The sequence below is a fragment of the Coregonus lavaretus genome, assembly GCF_964263955.1.
Source record: "Coregonus lavaretus genome assembly, chromosome: 1".
Lineage (NCBI taxonomy): Eukaryota > Metazoa > Chordata > Actinopteri > Salmoniformes > Salmonidae > Coregonus > Coregonus lavaretus.
This window is the reverse complement of record NC_139988.1, coordinates 93,697,301-93,713,854: the sequence shown is the minus strand read 5'-3', so window position 1 is coordinate 93,713,854 and position 16,554 is coordinate 93,697,301. Positions and strand designations below refer to the sequence as shown.

General features: G+C 46.3%; 1 protein-coding gene across 1 annotated transcript in view; it reads right to left on the bottom strand.

Moving 5' to 3' along the window:
• LOC311149552 (G protein-coupled receptor 137Ba-like) overlaps positions 1–6,317 on the bottom strand; it is a 19,055-nt gene extending 12,738 nt beyond the window's left edge. The window contains exons 1-3 of the mRNA XM_084186728.1: positions 5,398–6,317; positions 1,597–1,646; positions 401–623 (exon numbers count right to left, since the gene is read on the bottom strand). Coding sequence (XP_084042854.1) covers positions 401–623; positions 1,597–1,646; positions 5,398–5,760 — 636 coding nt within the window. The 5' untranslated portion in view covers positions 5,761–6,317. The remainder of the gene's footprint in view (positions 1–400; positions 624–1,596; positions 1,647–5,397) is intronic.
• Positions 6,318–16,554: the final 10,237 nt, after the last annotated feature.

Below are 16,554 nucleotides of genomic sequence, written 5' to 3'. Positions count from 1 at the left end.
AAATACACACAAAACAAGTATTTTAAATACCAGATACTCAAATAAACACAAAACAAGTATTTTAAATACCAGATACTCAAATAAACACAAAATGTGTATTTTAAATACCAGATATTCAAATACAAACCAAACAAGTATTTTAAATACTAGATACTGAAATACACACAAACAAGTATTTTAAATACCAGATACTCAAATAAACACAAAACAAGTATTTTAAATACCAGATACTCAAATAAACACAAAACAAGTATTTTAAATACCAGATACTCAAATAAACAGAAAACAAGTATTTTAAATACCAGATACTCAAATAAACACAAAACAAGTATTTTAAATATCAGATACTCAAATAAACATATATTTAAACCAAGGGTTGGTGTGTGTGTACATCTCTTACCTTGGACTCCAGGTAGATATTAGCCAGGGACATCTTGGCGATCTTGTAGAGGCAGAGGGAGAGGGAGATGGCACACAGGACAAACAGTGTATCGTTGATGGCTACTCGGACCAGTACAACGGTCTGTGCCTCAGCGGTGCTCATCCTCACTAGCAGGGCACAGGTCAGGTTTACTACCAGGAAGACCATACTGATGGACAGGAAGAGGAGGCACAAGGGTAACCTGGAGGACAGGAAGTAACATTGTTAGACGTCAAAGGTCAAAGGTGAAGGACGGGTGTAGAGGTCACAATCAATCAATCAAATTGATTGATTGATAATGTCCTTTTGCATCAGCAGTTGTCACCAAATGCTTTAAAGTAACCCGGCCTAAACCCCAAAGAGGAAGTAGTTCAGAAGAGAGAGCACAGTGTGACTATGGAGTACGTAACAGTACAATTCTACATTACCAAACAGCTCTGCATCAATATTGATACACTACATGACCAAAAGTATGTGGACACCTGCTCGTCGAACATCTCATTCCAAAATCATGGGCATTAATATGGAGTTGGTCCCCCCTTTGCTGCTATAACAGCCTCCACTCTTCTGGGAAGGCTTTCCACTAGATGTTGGAACATTGCTGCGGGGACTTGCTTCCATTCATCCACAAGAGCATTAGTGAGGTCGGGCACTGATGTTGGGTGATTAGGCCTGGCTCGCAGTCAGCGTTCCAGAGGCAGTTTGGAACTCGGTAGTGAGTGTTGCAACCGAGGACAGACTATTTTTTACGCGCTTCAGCACTCGGCGGTCCCGTTCTGTGAGCTTGTGTGGCCTACAACTTCGCGGCTGAGCCGTTGTTGCTCCTAGACGTTTCCACTTCACAATAATAGCGCTTACAGTTGACCCGGGGCAGCTCTAGCAGGGCAGAAATTTGATGAACTGACTTGTTGGAAAGGTGGCATCCTATGACTGTGCCACGTTGAAAGTCACTGAGCTCTTCAGTAAGGCCATTCTACTGCCAATGTTTGTCTATGGAGATCGCATGGCTGTGTGCTCGATTTTATACACCTGTCAGCAACGGCCGTGGCTGAAATAGCCGAATCCATTAATTTGAAGGGGTGTCCACATACTTTAGTATACATAGTGTAGTTAGGATGGAACATTATTGTAGTGCTTTTATGTTGAATGGTGCTTTATTGTTTATTAAATCTTACCTGTACTTCAGAAGCTCTGGTGCATATTTAGATTTAGCCTTGAACACAACCTGTAGAAAGACAAATGACCTTTAAACCTCCTATATATTCTACTGTATCACATGTTCTGTGTTTCTCTGAAAGGGTTGAACAAACAGGCTCTCTCACTTCTGTTTTCTCTCTGTCCTAAAGACACCAAACATTCCTCTGAAACCTCTGGGTTCAGAATAGCTGAGTTCAAAGAAGTAGAATGGCCATAAGATACAGTTGGTAGGCATCACAGTAGTTAGTAGCAGTTGGAGTGTCTCTTGACCTTCCTAGATCCACTGACATCTACTGGGTCCACTGACTGACATCTACTGGGTCCACTGACTGACATCTACTGGGTCCACTGACTGACATCTACTGACATCTACTGGGTCCACTGACTGCCATCTACTGGGTCCACTGACTGCCATCTGCTGGGTCCACTGACTGACATCTACTGGGTCCACTGACTGCCATCTGCTGGGTCCACTGACTGCCATCTACTGGGTCCACTGACTGCCATCTACTGGGTCCACTGACTGCCATCTACTGGGTCCACTGACTGACATCTACTGGGTCCACTGACTGCCATCTACTGGGTCCACTGACTGCCATCTACTGGGTCCACTGACTGCCATCTACTGGGTCCACTGACTGCCATCTGCTGGGTCCACTGACTGACATCTACTGACATCTACTGGGTCCACTGACTGACATCTGCTGGGTCCACTGACTGCCATCTACTGGTTCCACTGACTGACATCTACTGGGTCCACTGACTAATACAAGGAATGCTTCTGTTGTAGGAGCAAGACACAGTCCATGTTACTAGTCTGAACTACCTCTCTTTCTCTCCCACCAAACATGTCCAGTCTGAGCAGGCTAGCACAATGATGATTAGTAAAGTGTTCTGTAGTCTAACTCAGTTTATGGAGCGTTTCACAGGAGGCCTTGCTTTGAACAAATCCTAAACTAGACAAAACTATGTTGCAGCTCTCTGCTCCGGCGTCTGTGTCTGTCTGCTGTGCCAAATGGTCAGAGAGAAACCAAATCGTGGCCTTCACCCCCTGACCTCTGAGAGACACGAGCTGTGTTCGAATACGCATACTAACGCACTAACCGTACTATTTGTGACGTAAACTGGGTATGTAGTATGCTTATTGGTCATTGTATGGATATAGTTGTGCGTTCTCGACGGACAATCGGGAGCGTTCGTAAACTCACTCTGGCTATCTACTCCGATCTCAGAGCACTCTCGTCTGAGCGTACCAGAGCGCAGAATAACTGATTAATTTACGAACGCTCAACACCCGTTGAATATAGCCGGTGTCAGTAAATGTTGGCAAAAAAGCGCAATTAAATTGTTGCCAGCAGCACAGTTAGTCACCAACGCTCTGGATAACATAAAAACAGCCTAACCAGCTCTGCTAGGGCGAGGAAAAGGGTCAGAGTGAGATGTTCTCTCATTTGTGTCAGGAAGTAGCTAGCAAGCTAGCCAACGTTAGCTTGGGTGCTTGACTGCCATTGTGAGGTCAGAATAGTTTATGCATAGTCACTTTAACTCTACCCACATGTACATATTACCTCAACTACCTCAACTAGCCGGTGCCCCCGCACATTGACTATGCAACGGTACCCCCCCTGTATATATAGCCTCCCTACTGTCACTTTATTCTATTGTATATATAGCCTCCCTACTGTCACTTTATTTTTACTTCTGCTCTTTTTTTCTCAACACTTTTTTGTTGTTGTTTTATTCTTACTTTTTTGTTTAAAATAAATGCACTGTTGGTTAAGGGCTGTAAGTAAGCATTTCACTGTAATGTCTGCACCTGTTGTATTCGGCGCATGTGACCAATAAAATTTGATTTGATTTGATTTGATTTGAGAACGCTCGGATCAACCCTACTCCTCGGCCAGAGCGTGCAGTGTGCGCTCTGAAAGCTCCGAGAGCGAAACGCTCTGAATTTATGAACGCCCAGAGTGCACTCTGGCACTCCAGATTGAATTTACGAACACACCCGAAGTAATTTGTTATGCTAACAAGCTAGCAAGAGGTTGCATAGCAACAGCATCAACTTACGGTAGACAGGCGAAGCTGAAAGAATACTGTTCATTTACAGTAGACTAGAATTAACTAATAGTCAGTGGCGATTTTAGCATGGAAATCTTGGTGGGGCAAAGACATATTTGTAAAAAAAATTAATACATGCCAGCAAAGACAGCAAAGAGTTCCCAGTTGTCTTGAACTCACTGAAGTCAGATTTCCCAGCTCAGAGTTTCCAGTTGTTCTGAGCGCGGCAGAAGTCATGCTGGCCAATTTTGAATGTTTATCCTTTTAAGCTTGGAAAAGAGACCCTTAAACTCAGACTTGAACCACACATCCACTCCATTGAATAGCAGGCTAGTGATTGCTTTGCAATGCTTGCAGTTAGCCACTGATTCCTTCCAAACCACTCATTGTTGAATTTGCGATTTACAACTTGTTGTGTAATGTTTATGTCCAATGGCCGATGAGCACCGATACGTTTTATCGATAATTTCTCTTCATTATTTCTCTTCATATGACAAGAACTGAAAAGGATTTGCCAATAGATTGTCGACGTGATTCATGATGATGACTGCTAGCTTGCTAGCTAAGATTTTGAAAGTATGATGTTGACATTATCAGTCCAATCAAAGCTACGGTAGATATAACGTGATTTGATGTAATTTTATCTGTGGCCAATGACCTTGAGTCTTCTTGGATGGGCACTTCTAATGTAAATCTATGGCAGCACCCAAAGGGGCTTGAACTGCTTTGCTCTCCCTGTAGATTCTGCGGTGACGTAGTGACAGAACGCTGAGCCAATCACGGCGCAACTAGAGAACATTACCAACCCCTACGCTCTGTATTTTCCGCTGGCTGAATGACGGGTCGCCACTGCTAATGGCATATAGCATGTAGTATATACTCATTAAGTGTGTAGTATTTAGTATGTTAGTATTAGTTATTGTTAGTATGGATATTCGAACACAGCTCTGGTTTCCTCTCTGGCCTCAACAACCTACAACTTGATTGGTCTCATACATTTGGATCTGCTCCACTTGTATGGTGTAGCTTCCTTGCCTGTCGGCCCAGAGCTGGGCCCGGAAACAGAGACCGTCGGCACACAACAACACTCACCACCCATTCTTGAGTCACAGTTGACTTTTAGATCTTAGGAAAGGTGACGTCACTGCACAATATCGATAGATTTGCTACCAGCGCACCATAGTTAACTAGCTAGCTATTTCACATGGACTACACTGACCTGTGCTAACACAGAGACAGGATCCACACAGAGACAGGATCCACACAGAGACAGGATCCACACAGAGACAGGATCCACACAGAGACAGGATCCACACAGAGACAGGATCCACACAGAGACAGGATCCACACAGAGACAGGATCCACACAGAGACAGGATCCACACAGAGACTGACTCAACTGTGCTAAACTCAGCTGTGCTAATCTCACCTGTGCTAACACAGACACTCAGCTGTGCTAATCTCACCTGTGCTAACACAGACACTCAGCTGTGCTAATCTCACCTGTGCTAACACAGACACTCAGCTGTGCTAATCTCACCTGTGCTAACAAACACAGACACTCAGCTGTGCTAATCTCACCTGTGCTAACAAACACAGACACTCAGCTGTGCTAATCTCACCTGTGCTAACACAGACACTCAGCTGTGCTAATCTCACCTGTGCTAACACAGACACTCAGCTGTGCTAATCTCACCTGTGCTAACAAACACAGACACTCACCTGTACGAAGTAGAGGTTCATGAGGCTGAGGGTGAAGAACTGAAGGCAGACGGGACTGCAGTAGAGCAGCCAGAAGGGGAAGGGTGCCAGGGTGTTGGCCGTCACAAAGTTCCCGAAGTAGAAGGAGAAGAGAACGGCCCTCAGCGCAGCCCACAGCAGACACAGGAAGAGAAACACCGTCTGGTAGCTCAACCTCTTGTGTTTGTAGCGCAGCACCATCCACAGCTGTAGGTAGATGAAGAGGAATAGCAGGGAGTAGAAAACAGTGTAGACCACAGTGAGACCTAACTTCACGTAGTGGGGTACGGCCGGGGTCAGGGTGGGGGGAGACAGGAGGGATAGATCCCTCACCTGGGCCTCCATGGCTGTCTGACCTAGCTGGTTTTACCAGGGTTTTCCGTGGATCTCCTGGTTCTCCTTGGTTGGAGTAAAGCAAGCAGAGTGAGGGCCTCTCCTCTCCTCTCCTCTCCACTCCTCTCCACTCCTCTCCTCTCCTCTCCTCTCCTCTCCTCTCCTCTCCTCTCCTCTCCTCTCCACTGTAGTAGCTGTTCCTCTCCTTCTCTCTGCCTGGCTGGTTCTCACTGGCTGCCCCTTGGATCACCTAGGCACAGTGGGGGCCTCTCCTTTCCTCCTCTTCTTTCTTCCTCCTCTTCCTCTCCTTCGGTGCGCTGTAGTGACTGTTCCTCCTCTCACAAGCCTTCCTCTCTCTCTCTCTCTCTCTCTCTCTCTCTCTTCCTGGTCTAAAGCACGACAACACAGACACAGCTCTCTCTCTCTCTCTCTCTCTCTCGCCTGACAGAGCAGGAGGCAGAGAGAGCGATTGCGCAGAAAGAAAAGGACAAGAGAGAAAGAAATGGTGTGAGTGAATGGGGGTGTCAAGCTCTAAGCGGAAAGAAAATAACGGAGAGCCGAGCCAGTGGCTGAACGCTGAGTCACATGATCTGGGTTGAGAATGAGGCGTTTGTCAGGCTGGAGGCTGGAGGCTGGAGGCTGGGTCTGTGGGCAGGAAGCTACGTTACAGGACAGTAGGCTGTGCTGGGCTTTGAGCTCAGAGGGGGAAGAGAAGAGGAGGGGAGAGAGGAGGAGTGCAATCCATTCCCTGGTTCATTACGTTATACGCTACGTACTCAGCTGACGCAGGCTACAGTACCTTTAACCCTGGACTGGAGCTTCCCACCACTGACCGACTGAACTCCCCCGGGACTGGAGCTTCCCACCACTGACCGACTGAACTCCCCCGGGACTGGAGCTTCCCACCACTGACCGACTGAACTCCCCCGGGACTGGAGCTTCCCACCACTGACCGACTGAACTCCCCCTGGACTGGAGCTTCCCACCACTGACCGACTGAACTCCCCCGGGACTGGAGCTTCCCACCACTGACCGACTGAACTCCCCCTGGACTGGAGCTTCCCACCACTGACCGACTGAACTCCCCCGGGACTGGAGCTTCCCACCACTGACCGACTGAACTCCCCCGGGACTGGAGCTTCCCACCACTGACCGACTGAACTCCCCCGGGACTGGAGCTTCCCACCACTGACCGACTGAACTCCCCCTGGACTGGAGCTTCCCACCACTGACCGACTGAACTCCCCCGGGACTGGAGCTTCCCACCACTGACCGACTGAACTCCCCCTGGACTGGAGCTTCCCACCACTGACCGACTGAACTCCCCCGGGACTGGAGCTTCCCACCACTGACCGACTGAACTCCCCCTGGACTGGAGCTTCCCACCACTGACCGACTGAACTCCCCCGGGACTGGAGCTTCCCACCACTGACCGACTGAACTCCCCCTGGACTGGAGCTTCCCACCACTGACCGACTGAACTCCCCCGGGACTGGAGCTTCCCACCACTGACCGACTGAACTCCCCCGGGACTGGAGCTTCCCACCACTGACCGACTGAACTCCCCCGGGACTGGAGCTTCCCACCACTGACCGACTGAACTCCCCCTGGACTGGAGCTTCCCACCACTGACCGACTGAACTCCCCCGGGACTGGAGCTTCCCACCACTGACCGACTGAACTCCCCCGGGACTGGAGCTTCCCACCACTGACCGACTGAACTCCCCCGGGACTGGAGCTTCCCACCACTGACCGACTGAACTCCCCCGGGACTGGAGCTTCCCACCACTGACCGACTGAACTCCCCCAGGACTGGAGCTTCCCACCACTGACCGACTGAACTCCCCCTGGACTGGAGCTTCCCACCACTGACCGACTGAACTCCCCCGGGACTGGAGCCCTTGGGAATGGCTTTATGAACATGAAAATAATATTTTGTTTCCCAAAGCAAACATATATTTTTTGTGCTCTTATGTCTCTCTGTGTGATTCCAGTACTATTGTGGTCGAACCTTTCAGGGTTCTGTACTGACTCAGTCTAAGCTGCTCTTCAGGACTAGACTTAATATGTGTCCGGGAAACCGGCCAAATGCATTACAGCGGCATGACCAGGAGCATGGTTAAGGGAATTCTGACCAGGGGATTGTGTTGGTGGACATTAGCAGGAGGTTCTCTCTACAACCCAGAGTGCGTTGGGCTGTCCAGAGAGTACGGAATGCTAGCAGGAGCAGGGTTTGGGCTGTCCAGAGAGTACGGAATGCTAGCAGGAGCAGGGTTTGGGCTGTCCAGAGAGTACAGAATGCTAGCAGGAGCAGGGTTTGGGCTGTCCAGAGAGTACGGAATGCTAGCAGGAGCAGGGTTTGGGCTGTCCAGAGAGTACGGAATGCTAGCAGGAGCAGGGTTTGGGCTGTCCAGAGAGTACAGAATGCTAGCAGGAGCAGGGTTTGGGCTGTCCAGAGAGTACAGAATGCTAGCAGGAGCAGGGTTTGGGCTGTCCAGAGAGTACGGAATGCTAGCAGGAGCAGGGTTTGGGCTGTCCAGAGAGTACGGAATGCTAGCAGGAGCAGGGTTTGGGCTGTCCAGAGAGTACGGAATGCTAGCAGGAGCAGGGTTTGGGCTGTCCAGAGAGTACGGAATGCTAGCAGGAGCAGGGTTTGGGCTGTCCAAAGAGTACGGAATGCTAGCAGGAGCAGGGTTTGGGCTGTCCAGAGAGTACAGAATGCTAGCAGGAGCAGGGTTTGGGCTGTCCAGAGAGTACGGAATGCTAGCAGGAGCAGGGTTTGGGCTGTCCAGAGAGTACGGAATGCTAGCAGGAGCAGGGTTTGGGCTGTCCAGAGAGTACAGAATGCTAGCAGGAGCAGGGTTTGGGCTGTCCAGAGAGTACGGAATGCTAGCAGGAGCAGGGTTTGGGCTGTCCAGAGAGTACAGAATGCTAGCAGGAGCAGGGTTTGGGCTGTCCAGAGAGTACGGAATGCTAGCAGGAGCAGGGTTTGGGCTGTCCAGAGAGTACGGAATGCCTGCAGGAGCAGGGTTTGGGCTGTCCAGAGAGTACGGAATGCTAGCAGGAGCAGGGTTTGTTATGGTTGGTATATTTTCATGTCACAGGACGACAAGGGCATGTGAATGTCAGGACAGTCATGGTCTAGAGGTCAGTTCAAATGACCTTTGACTAGGTCAGTAAATGTTTACTGTCTCAGAAACGTTCATCCCTCAGACAGACAGCAGGAAAGAGGCCCTGGTCATCCATTTTCCTGTGCTCATATAGACACTCAAGGTCTCCCCACCAGTTGGCACCTTCTTCCCTTTGTGTTTGTATTTATTATGGATCCCCATTAGTTCCTGCCAAGGCAGCAGCTACTCTTCCTGGGGTTTATTATGGATCCCCATTAGTTCCTGCCAAGGCAGCGGCTACTCTTCCTGGGGTTTATTATGGATCCCCATTAGTTCCTGCCAAGGCAGCGGCTACTCTTCCTGGGGTTTATTATGGATCCCCATTAGTTCCTGCCAAGGCAGCGGCTACTCTTCCTGGGGTTTATTATGGATCCCCATTAGTTCCTGCCAAGGCAGCGGCTACTCTTCCTGGGGTTTATTATGGATCCCCATTAGTTCCTGCCAAGGCAGCGGCTACTCTTCCTGGGGTTTATTATGGATCCCCATTAGTTCCTGCCAAGGCAGCGGCTACTCTTCCTGGGGTTTATTATGGATCCCCATTAGTTCCTGCCAAGGCAGCGGCTACTCTTCCTGGGGTTTATTATGGATCCCCATTAGTTCCTGCCAAGGCAGCGGCTACTCTTCCTGGGGTTTATTATGGATCCCCATTAGTTCCTGCCAAGGCAGCGGCTACTCTTCCTGGGGTTTATTATGGATCCCCATTAGTTCCTGCCAAGGCAGCGGCTACTCTTCCTGGGGTTTATTATAGATCCCCATTAGTTCCTGCCAAGGCAGCGGCTACTCTTCCTGGGGTTTATTATGGATCCCCATTAGTTCCTGCCAAGGCAGCGGCTACTCTTCCTGGGGTTTATTATGGATCCCCATTAGTTCCTGCCAAGGCAGCGGCTACTCTTCCTGGGGTTTATTATAGATCCCCATTAGTTCCTGCCAAGGCAGCGGCTACTCTTCCTGGGGTTTATTATGGATCCCCATTAGTTCCTGCCAAGGCAGCGGCTACTCTTCCTGGGGTTTATTATGGATCCCCATTAGTTCCTGCCAAGGCAGCGGCTACTCTTCCTGGGGTTTATTATGGATCCCCATTAGTTCCTGCCAAGGCAGCGGCTACTCTTCCTGGGGTTTATTATGGATCCCCATTAGTTCCTGCCAAGGCAGCGGCTACTCTTCCTGGGGTTTATTATGGATCCCCATTAGTTCCTGCCAAGGCAGCGGCTACTCTTCCTGGGGTTTATTATGGATCCCCATTAGTTCCTGCCAAGGCAGCGGCTACTCTTCCTGGGGTTTATTATGGATCCCCATTAGTTCCTGCCAAGGCAGCGGCTACTCTTCCTGGGGTTTATTATGGATCCCCATTAGTTCCTGCCAAGGCAGCGGCTACTCTTCCTGGGGTTTATTATGGATCCCCATTAGTTCCTGCCAAGGCAGCGGCTACTCTTCCTGGGGTTTATTATGGATCCCCATTAGTTCCTGCCAAGGCAGCGGCTACTCTTCCTGGGGTTTATTATGGATCCCCATTAGTTCCTGCCAAGGCAGCAGCTACTCTTCTTGGGGTTTATTATGGATCCCCATTAGTTCCTGCCAAGGCAGCAGCTACTCTTCCTGGGGTTTATTATGGATCCCCATTAGTTCCTGCCAAGGCAGCAGCTACTCTTCCTGGGGTTTATTATGGATCCCCATTAGTTCCTGCCAAGGCAGCAGCTACTCTTCCTGGGGTTTATTATGGATCCCCATTAGTTCCTGCCAAGGCAGCAGCTACTCTTCCTGGGGTCCGGCAAAATTAAGGCAGTTATACATTTTAAAAACATTACAATACATTCATAACAGATTTCACAACACACTAAATGTGTGCCCTCAGGCCTCTACTCCACTACCACATATCTATAACACAAAATCCATGTGTACGTGTGTGTATAGTGCGTATGTTGTCATGTGTGTGTGTGTGTGTATGCATGTGCACTACTATAAAAGGGCCTAAAACTAACTGTTTTGTATACCAGCCACATTGGCAGTTAGATTTTTAAAATCTACCAGCCACTCAGATGTTTTTACCAGTCAATATTTATTTCGCCATAATTACAAAAACAAAACACAAAAAACAGATGAGCATGCTTAGTAATGTTTGTAAAACAAGAAATGTATTACTAGTAAGAAGTAATGTGGTATTTTTCTCAATTTAATGTAATATTATGTGACCCGAGTCTTTTAACCAAAAGGTCACGGATGAGACAAAAACGTTCAGCTGCCCCTTTAAGGTTACCTTGGTAACAGACTGCATAGTCCTCAAGTGTGCCTGTGAGATTCTCACTAGTAGAGGCCAGCTGTCTCTTCGCTAGCAGCGGAAGCAAACGTAAACATTGAAAAGCAACCTAGCTTGTGAAGAAGACTATGTAAATAGCCAAGAAACACAAGGACAAAGTCTCACTTTAGTAGAGTTTTAAGTCAATTAGACCCTTCTATGCCTGTTCACATTGTGTCTAAAAACTCATCTTTCAGCCCCTCACTCACAGTGTGCACTGCCCCCCAGACAGGCAGTGTTGCTGTGCGAGGTGGGATAGCTATAACGTTAGGATTCAGATTTCTTTGTGCATTATCAGATATGAAACAAAACGGCCGAAATACTTTGAAAACATTTATTTAGCTATAAACCACAACTCGTACATGTTGCCATACTTGACTTGACTATTTTATGAAATGCTCTGCACTGTAGAAGCCTGACCACTGGCTGCTGAATTAGACATTCTTACTCGCCAATGCTAAGATCTACATGCATTTGGAAGGTGGCAGGTGTTCATTTTAGGCCCTGGTCCCATGAGCCCTGGTCAGAAGTAACGCACTACAAAGGGAAAAGCATTTGGCATCGACAGTTTCTGTTAAGAGGTATGCCGTAGGACAACAGAAGACAAAATGTAGAGAAGTTTCACTGTCTTGTGTCATTCTAATCTGCTCTGTAAAGAGAACGGTTCTGTTCTGATTGGCTCTACGCAGGTTAAAGAATCACATACAGTATATTTATCAAGTATTTTCCAGTTGTTCGCTGAAGAATTGTGACATCTCTTGGACTTACATTGCGGATATGACTCATACAAAATCATGTGTCTCTACTGTCTACTAACTGTGTTGACAGGAAGATGTGTTTAAAAATGTGTGTCTCAAATGGCACTCTATTCCCTATCTAGTGCACTACTTTAGACCAGAAGGACTATATGAGGGGGTGTTTTGATTCAAAACACAATGAGGGGGTTTTGATTCTCAAACTTTATCTGCACCCTTCCTCTTTCATGTTGCCTTTAGAAACAAGACAACGGCTGAGGTCTAACAAAAATGAGGGGAGAGAGACAGAGAGAGCGAGAGAGAGCGAGAGAGAGAGAGAGAGGGGGAGAGAGAGGGGGAGAGAGAGAGAGAGAGAGGGGGAGAGAGAGAGAGAGAGAGAGAGGGGGAGAGAGAGAGAGAGAGAGAGAGAGAGAGGAGAGAGAGAGAGAGAGAGAGAGAGAGAGAGACAGAGAGAGAGAGAGATAGAGAGAGAGTTTGCCCTTGTGTTCACAGTTTTCGATCACTTTTTTGAAAATCCAATCAGTTTTCCACATTTATTCAACGTCATCACATAGATTTTTTTGTTGTTGTTGAAATGACGTGGAAACAACGTTGATTCAAACATTGTTTTGCCCAGTGGGAGTGTACTGGTTCCCAGGCAACATGGCAGCACTGTCTGGACGATTAATAAACAGCTGTCTGACCGCTACAGGACATTACTGACCTCGGGATGATGTCAACTCAATCAGAGCAGTTCCAACGTCACCATAGCGTTTCACTGTCACCGTACTTCACTATTTAGTCACAGTGATTGTAAACAATCTCAGCATCATGGCATTGACTGATGTTATTTACTCTGAGACTCTCAAAGCATCTCAGAAAAGGTCCCGTGTTAAAACTCGTTTTAAGACAAAACAAACTCCCAGCTCAGAGTAGGTTTTAGGATGATGTTAAAACACTGTCCAAACAAAGTCTGGACCAGGAGTGAAATCAGCTCATAAATGTTTCTCTCAGCTGGTAATCAAGACAGTTTGAGGTACCATAAAGGAAAGATGATGACGCTCATTGACAATATTGCAAATGATGGGGAATAACCAATCATGATGAGGCATCGCCAGCTGTGAACTCTATCACACTTCCGAACCACAGTGAAAGTGACTGTACATCAAATGTTGAATTGGATCCTTTGTTCCTTTGAGATTTCTGCCCCGCGAGAAATCGAACAAGGGAGGGTCCGAAAACACATTACCGATACGGTCATCGGATCGTGCCAATGTTTGTGAACGATTTCCTTAATTTGTTCAGAGCACTTTGAATAGCGTGTAGTTAGAACGCAAGAATTCTTCTTTTTGCGAGACTGTCCTTGAAAGAGATCAGGTCTCGATTTGTTTTGAATTTTCTCAATGTCAGCTGCTCACCCCGACCCTCGGGAGAGAAAGAGACGGTGATATAGAGGCCGACGTGCCTGATAAAAACCACGGAGGAGAGTAAATAAACTGTTCTATTGGCGAATGTAGAATCACTGGAGAACAAACTGGACGAGCTCTGTTCGAGACTATCCTATCAGCCTGAAGAACTATAATATCCTGTTTCTCGGAAACTTGGCTGAACAAGGACATGGATAATATACAGTGGGGAAAAAAGTATTTAGTCAGCCACCAATTGTGCAAGTTCTCCCACTTAAAAAGATGAGAGAGGCCTGTAATTTTCATCATAGGTACACGTCAACTATGACAGACAAAATGAGGAAAAAAAATCCAGAAAATCACATTGTAGGATTTTTTATGAATTTATTAGCAAATTACGGTGGAAAATAAGTATTTGGTCACCTACAAACAAGCAAGATTTCTGTCACTCACAGACCTGTAACTTCTTCTTTAAGAGGCTCCTCTGTCCTCCACTCGTTACCTGTATTAATGGCACCTGTTTGAACTTGTTATCAGTATAAAAGACACCTGTCCACAACCTCAAACAGTCACACTCCAAACTCCACTATGGCCAAGACCACAGAGCTGTCAAAGGACACCAGAAACAAAATTGTAGACCTGCACCAGGCTGGGAAGACTGAATCTGCAATAGGTAAGCAGCTTGGTTTGAATAAATCAACTGTGGGAGCAATTATTAGGAAATGGAAGACATACAAGACCACTGATAATCTCCCTCGATCTGGGGCTCCACGCAAGATCTCACCCGTGGGGTCAAAATGATCACAAGAACGGTGAGCAAAAATCCCAGAACCACACGGGGGGACCTAGTGAATGACCTGCAGAGAGCTGGGACCAAAGTAACAAAGCCTACCATCAGTAACACACTACACCGCCAGGGACTCAAATCCTGCAGTGCCAGACGTGTCCCCCTGCTTAAGCCAGTACATGTCCAGGCCCGTCTGAAGTTTGCTAGAGTGCATTTGGATGATCCAGAGATTGGGAGAATGTCATATGGTCAGATGAAACCAAAATAGAACTTTTTGGTAAAAACTCAACTCGTCGTGTTTGGAGGACAAAGAATGCTGAGTTGCATCCAAATAACACCATACCTACTGTGAAGCATGGGGGTGGAAACATCATGCTTTGGGGCTGTTTTTCTGCAAAGGGACCAGGACGACTGATCTGTGTAAAGGAAAGAATGAATGGGGCCATGTATCATGAGATTTTGAGTGAAAACCTCCTTCCATCAGCGAGGGCATTGAAGATGAAACGTGGCTGGGTCTTTCAGCATGACAATGATCCCAAACACACCGCCCGGGCAACGAAGGAGTGGCTTCGTAAGAAGCATTTCAAGGTCCTGGAGTGGCCTAGCCAGTCTCCAGATCTCAACCCCATAGAAAATCTTTGGAGGTCCGTGTTGCCCAGTGACAGCCCCAAAACATCACTGCTCTAGAGGAGATCTGCATGGAGGAATGGGCCAAAATACCAGCAACAGTGTGTGAAAACCTTGTGAAGACTTACAGAAAACGTTTGACCTGTGTCATTGCCAACAAAGGGTATATAACAAAGTATTGAGAAACTTTTGTTATTGACCAAATACTTATTTTCCACCATAATTCGCAAATAAATTCATTAAAAATCCTACAATGTGATTTTCTGGAATTCTTTTTCTCATTTTGTCTGTCATAGTTGACGTGTACCTATGATGAAAATTACAGGCCTCTCTCATCTTTTTAAGTGGGAGAACTTGCACAATTGGTGGCTGACTAAATACTTTTTTCCCCCACTGTACATCTAGCTGGTTTTTCAATGCATCGGCAGAACAGAACGGCTGAGTCCGGTAAGATCCTGGGTGGTGGTGTGTGTAAAATACCTAATGATAAGCTGTAGACTATTTACCCAGAGAGTTTTCTTCCATATTTTTCGTAGCTGTCTATCTACAGATGATTCAGTCTTTTTTTTTTGTATTTTCTTCCCTTCATTTTTTTAAATTTGAGAATAAACGGAGCTTGTAAAACTATTTCTGGAAAATAAATTCTGCTGAATACCCACCTGCTCACACCCCCATCTCCAGCGCCAGCATCACTCTCCAGCGCCAGCATCACTCTCCAGCGCCAGCATCACTCTCCACCACATGGCCTCAAACTGCACCATTTTGTTTCTCTGACACTGCTGTTTTGCTGTAGAATTTGTGAATTTTGTCTCTTGTATAATAAATTATATACATTAGTTTATACTGGATTAAGCATACATTTTTGTTAACTGTAATTTCGTTAGTTATGTTTCAACATTCCCTCCATCATGTGTCAATATCAGTTATTTTAAAGTCTTGGTTCCAATAGTTTATATTTTCTTCTAAGAGATTGTCAGTTGGATCGGCTCTCTGCTCTCTGAAAGGTTTGGTATATCTTACCCATCATATGAATATCATTTTCTGACTCAAATAAGATTCCCTCAAGATTGCTCTGATGTCCAAAAGAGTTCAAATTGAAATGGTATGATATTAAACTTTTTAAAGAAAAGATCTACATTGATCAGTCCAAAATTGCTTTTTAATTCTGTCATGGAAATTAATATATTTATAAGTCATTTATGGTTTCTATGTCTTTAGTTTTCCATGTGGACCAATTTATCAGTGAATTCTGAAAAGCTATCCAAGGATTTGTTCCAAGCGGTACAATTGCAAACAGGAGGGGGGCAAGAGGACATCCCTGTCTTGTGCCCCTTTCTAAAGCAATTTAATCAGATAATGTATTATTTGTGTATATTTTTGCTTTAGGACATTTATACAATTTTTTGTATTAAATGTATTATTTCAGCTGGAAAAGTTCAAAGCTTCCAAGGTTTTGAACAGAAAAAGCCATTCACGACGGTTGAAAGCCTCTTTTGGTGTCAACAGCCATTATTGATAAATCTATTTCTTGTTTTTTTTTGCGTATTGTATTAAACTGAAACATGTTCTTGTATTTGTTTGTAAGTGTCTATTTTTAATAAACCCCGTTTGATTAATATGTATCACGTCTGGTAAGACTATTGCCATTCTATTGCTTATCAGCTGTATTATTTTATTGGCACAATTTATTAAATGTATGGGTCTGTTATTAGCAGGGGAGTCTCAAGATTTCCCTGGTTTAAATATACCTGACATAACTGTTTGATACATGGAACTGAGTGATCATTTG